The sequence below is a fragment of the Berghia stephanieae genome, chromosome 4 (assembly GCF_034508935.2).
Source record: "Berghia stephanieae isolate SIO BIC M18660-M18661 chromosome 4, UCSD_Bste_1.3, whole genome shotgun sequence".
Lineage (NCBI taxonomy): Eukaryota > Metazoa > Mollusca > Gastropoda > Nudibranchia > Aeolidiidae > Berghia > Berghia stephanieae.
Window position 1 is genome coordinate 40,582,750 of NC_088363.1, and position 5,435 is coordinate 40,588,184.

Sequence of the window (5,435 nt, forward strand, 5' to 3'; positions counted from 1 at the left end):
AATTTATCTATTTCACGGGAGATAAGTACATGGATTTACACAATGAATCGAGACTGAGTTTGTATCCATAACAGAGACAACAATAGGCCGTATCCACTGTCAATATTTGCTTGTTGTCAGATATGTTTATTATTACATTGATTGCACATACATACATGTGCGTCTATGTGGTGTTGTGGTATAGCACTTTCTTTCGAATCCCATGGGTCTGGGTTCGAGTACCGATCTGAGCGGCGAAAAGATGAGTCCTTGAAAAAGGCTCTTTACTTACATTCTCTCACCGTACCCAGGTGAAAAATGAGCACTTGACCGATAAAAGCGTTGTCTCAGTCGGAAAAAAATGTAATATCGCCGTCATGTTTTGCCCCACGTGTTAAGTGTTAAGTGTTACTGTAATGTTTCTTTTATGTTATGTGTCAAAGGCAGAGTAGCATTTCTGCAGGTATTTGTTTTACATTAAAAGAATACAAGAAGAAATGCATACAGGTGCTAGATGATAAATATGTACTAAACTGATCATAATCATCGTTCCAAAGGCTTCATACTGTCAATGTTACTTACTTATTTCTCAGATCAAACAATCCAAGAGGACTCAGAAATGATATTAACCTTCTCAATACATGACACCATCAATATTCTATTGAACACAGGTAGCGACGTCACTCCTTCAAATAGACCCAACAATGAAGAAGTTGTGGAGACACTACAGGACATTTCAAACACGAATCAATTGGATACGACAGATGACCAAATATTAAACACAACTGATCGGCTAATTAAATGTAACAAAACTGGTGACAAACAAAAAAGACAAGCCGGAAAATGTTGTGTTGGAAGAAAATACGATTCATCAAAGAAAGGCAAATATGTTGAAAAGGAAGCGAAGATATTGAAAGAAAGATGTTATTGCAACGGAATAGGAACTAAGTGTTTATTTTTAAAAACTCTCGCAAGAATGAAGACAAGACTCCATACAAGGTACATTACTTGATATATGACTTCTTCCAGTCATTTGATGAAGTAACACCCTTAACGTCAATCAGTCCAGAAAAGATGGTAGGAGACCCAACTGTAACTGACCCAAGAGCCCTTCGTTATGAACCATATGGAAATATTCTGTTTAAACTGGTCCAACCTGACTACTGGAATCTGTTTCTTCGATCAAGGAGTGATGGAAGAGCAGCTTCTCATGACCACCCAACGCAGCTTTACACAAGTGAGAGGAATATCTCTACAGAGAAATACAACCATCTCCAGCAGATAAAACCAATTTCGCCAAAAGATGTACATGGATTTTACGACAATTTGCCACACTGATTGGATTCTTACAAATATCATTGTACTTGATTTGTCACTAATCAAATATAATGAAATATCTATTGTGTTCAAAGTTATTTTGCATTTGTTCGATAACGAAGATTGAATTGAACCAATAAAATTGCACCTAAAAGTTATAATTAAAAAAAAACATTAATGAAAATAATGAATAAATCATAAAATGGAATGAAAGATTTTAAAAAAATATTAACCAATAAAAAAATTGAAAAGAAAAAAAAAAAAATAAATATTTGAAAAAAAGACGCCAAGTTCTTATGGTAGAAAAAGACCGATGATGGACATTATTCAATTTTGCTGAAACTTTGTCTGAGGTCAAAATTTATGATTGCAATGATGTTCAATGTTTACAAGTTGTTCTCAATCTACAATGTTTGTTAAAAAAAATTTTTTAAGTCACTTTCATCTTTCACACCCCTACACCTTGAACACGGACACCAAGCCAATAAATAATATTTTAATCCCATGTCATGATAATAAGGTATCTCTTTTACCCCCTTAATAACTATTAGTATAATTTCGTTTGTTTATTATTATTATTATTATTATTATTATTATTATTATTATTATTATTATTATTATTATTATTATTATTATTATTATTATTATTATTATTATTACCTGTTACAACAACGATGATAATAATAATGCTGGTCATAATAATAATGATGATGATAGCAATAGTAAAAAATAATAATAATAAACTTACTAATGAAAATGATAGTAATAGTAATAATAATATTGATAATAATAATTATTATTATTATAATAATAATAATAATAATAATAATAATAATAATAATAATAATAATAATAAATTATGATGATAATGATTATAATAATAATGATGATAACAATAATAATAATAATGATAATAATAATAATTATAATAATAATAATAATAATAATAATAATAATAATAATAATAATAATAATAATAATAATAATAATAAATTATGATGATAATGATTATAATAATAATGATGATAACAATAATAATAATAATGATAATAATAATAATTATAATAATAAAAATAATAATAATAAATAATAATAATAATAATAATAATAATAATAATAATAATAATAATAATTAATAATAATAATAATAATAATGATAATAATAATAATGATAATAATAATAATAATAATAATAATAATAATAATAATAATAATAATAATAATAATAATAATAATAATATTAATAATAATAATAATAATAATAATAATAATAATAATAAATAATAATAATAATAATAATAATAATAATAATAATAATAATAATAATAATAATGACACTGACAACTGGTACAATTCAATACAAAGTATTTAGAAAAGTATTTACATCAGAGGATAGGGAATAAGTAGCAGCTCACCTTTATCTCAAAACCCGTTGATCAATCCTCGGAAGTGACATCGGAGGATTGATCGTCGTGATAACGCCGGGCGTGAAACTCTGATGTAGACGTACATCAGAGCTTTGATCAACGGATTCGCGAAGACTACTGATCAATATATATTATATATATATATATATATATATATATATATATATATATATATATATTGATCAATATATATATATATATATATACATAAAAGTCGTTTATTTTGTGGTGTTCCCTTATGAATGTGACACATTTACTCCCTTTAACTTTCTGGCCATATTATTGGCTCAAAATTTAGGCCCATCTAGTTTCTAATTCCCTCTTTATTTTTTCTTTCCTTTTTTGTTATTTTGAGCTTTTTTTAGTTTTTATATAGTGCAATATCCACTAAATATGCTCAAAGCGCTTTACACGGGGTCCCTGGTCAACAGCACCCATTTAACATGTAAGAGGGACATGCCGCCTGTTAGGCGACATTACAATTTTTCGAACAAAGACAACGCTGTTAACGGCCAGGTACTCATTTTACGCCTGAGTTAGGTGAGAGAAAGTGAGTAGAGAGCCTTTTCCAAGGACTCAACTATGCGCCGAGCGCGAGGCTAGAACCCAGGACCTTCCGATCCGAAAGCGAGTGGTCATACTACAAGATCACATAGCCACACAATATTTTGTCTTTGCGGAGATAAATTTACGTACTAACCTTCACAAAATCAAAACAGGTTTTCTGCTTTACTGGAGAACCGTCTCGAAAAAAACCCTCTTCGACCTTGAGAATTTCAAAGGTCAAGGCTACCTTACTTCCGGGACTAACCACAATGCTCCACAAACAGTCCTGGCCGCTCGGGTAGTTACCGGTCCTTGTCAGACCGGGGCTGTGGATGGTGCCAGCCCATTGGGAAAGTTCTATAGGTTTGCTGGAGTTGTGGATACTGCAAAAGGGGAGGGCGGAGGGGAGAACTGAAATAAGAAGTTTTACAATAATTTATCTCAAATTTATAATTTCCAAAAATAAAATGAAAATATTTTTAAAAACAGGCAATTAACTACTATTTAAAAAAAAAAAAAAAAACACCCCAACAAAACGATCGAACATTAACCAGTTAATTACGTATTTTGGAAAGACACGCATCAAAAATTTGGCCAGAAAATTCGACCTTTAAATTTCGATCGATTTATATGGTAGGCACTTTCTTCGCAAAATCCCAGGTTTGAATATTTTTGCCCAGATGAGGGTCATTTAAATCGACCAATATTTTAGAGCGAGTGTTTTGTTTACACTAGTGTTTGTTAATATATATATATATATATATATATATATATATATATATATATATATATATATATATAATATCAATATTATTTCTATTATAATTATTATTATCACCTCAATCTGCATCGGAACTTTTATTCAGCTCAAGTAGAATGTGAATTAAAACGGGGTGGTCTTCGTAAACCAACAGCCATGCCATTGGCAGAAGATATTTCAACTTTCATAAAATACTTGTTGCAGGAAATGGCAAATGGGATGGCTCAATTTGGTCTCTGGGATAAACAGACTTTTATTTTCATGAGGAATATACTTTTGTCAAGGATAACCATGTTTAATGATCGAAGAGGTGGTGAGCCAAGTAGGCTTACTTTAGCTGAGTGGAGAGATGTCATCACAGGTGCTTGGATCGATTTAAATTTAATTATGTATGTTGACGATCCAATGGAAAAATATTTGATCGATAATCTGAAACTGGCCTACCAAGCTGGCAAAGGTAATAGAAAACGCGTTCCCGTTTTGTTCCCAATGACCAAAATAGAGCCTATAACAAAACTTCTCAGTGAGAGGATAAATTGTAATGTTTCTATTGAAAATACATATATTTGTTTCCCAACACTCCTGCCAGTGGACACCATTGCCTTCAGTCTGTTGCAAAACGTTGTCCTGGACTGAAGCTGATTGTTGATAAGTTTACACACAGAGTTTCCACCATGTTTGCTCAATTAGACATTCCGGAAAAAACAAAGGACCAATTTTTATCGTCACATGGGACACTCTGAATCTGTCAATAGAAATGTGTACCAGTGTCCATTCGCAGTGACAGAAATCACAAAAGTGGGGAATTTCTTGTTGAGCTCAGTAGATGATACACCACAGCCTCAAAGAGTTTCATATGATGAAGGGGAAATCATCAAACTCAGATATTTGTCCTACAGCATTACCTCAACAACATGAACAGTCCAGCTATTTTTCTGAGCAAGCACCAGTTAATGAACAAAATTTACTGGATATGGAAGCAAAAAATCACCAGACGTTACTCAGCGTCAATATACAAATTGGTCTGATCACGAGTCTGATATCGTAAACTCTGACTTCAAGAAATATATCATAGATACCTCAAAGAAAGGATGCCTTCCCAGTAAAAAAGATGTACTTGAATTTTTATCAAAATACATAGTTCTTGAAGTTATGAAAATACGGCAACTTTGGTAAGAAACACAGTCTTCAAGGAGAAAAAGAAGTTCAGAAGTTTCTGTTCATAGCATGAATATGATACAAGACATAACATTGGTGCCAGGTGCATTAATTCTTGTATTTGATGCTCATACATATATAATATACAAGCTGGGACACCCCCCCCCCCCAGCTTTGTTCAGGTCTTAAAAGAGAGGGTAAAATTAGGTAGTTCTAAATTAGGGCTACAACGCCAATCTTAACTAGCT

General features: G+C 31.4%; 1 protein-coding gene across 1 annotated transcript in view; it reads right to left on the reverse strand.

The window, feature by feature from the left end:
- The window catches only part of LOC144971774 (adhesion G protein-coupled receptor L3-like), a 60,497-nt gene extending 56,175 nt beyond the window's left edge, over positions 1-4,322 (reverse strand). The window contains exons 1-2 of the mRNA XM_078912846.1: positions 4,304-4,322; positions 3,424-3,680 (exon numbers count right to left, since the gene is read on the reverse strand). Coding sequence (XP_078768972.1) covers positions 3,424-3,680; positions 4,304-4,322 — 276 coding nt within the window. The remainder of the gene's footprint in view (positions 1-3,423; positions 3,681-4,303) is intronic.
- Between the last annotated feature and the right edge of the window lie 1,113 nt (positions 4,323-5,435).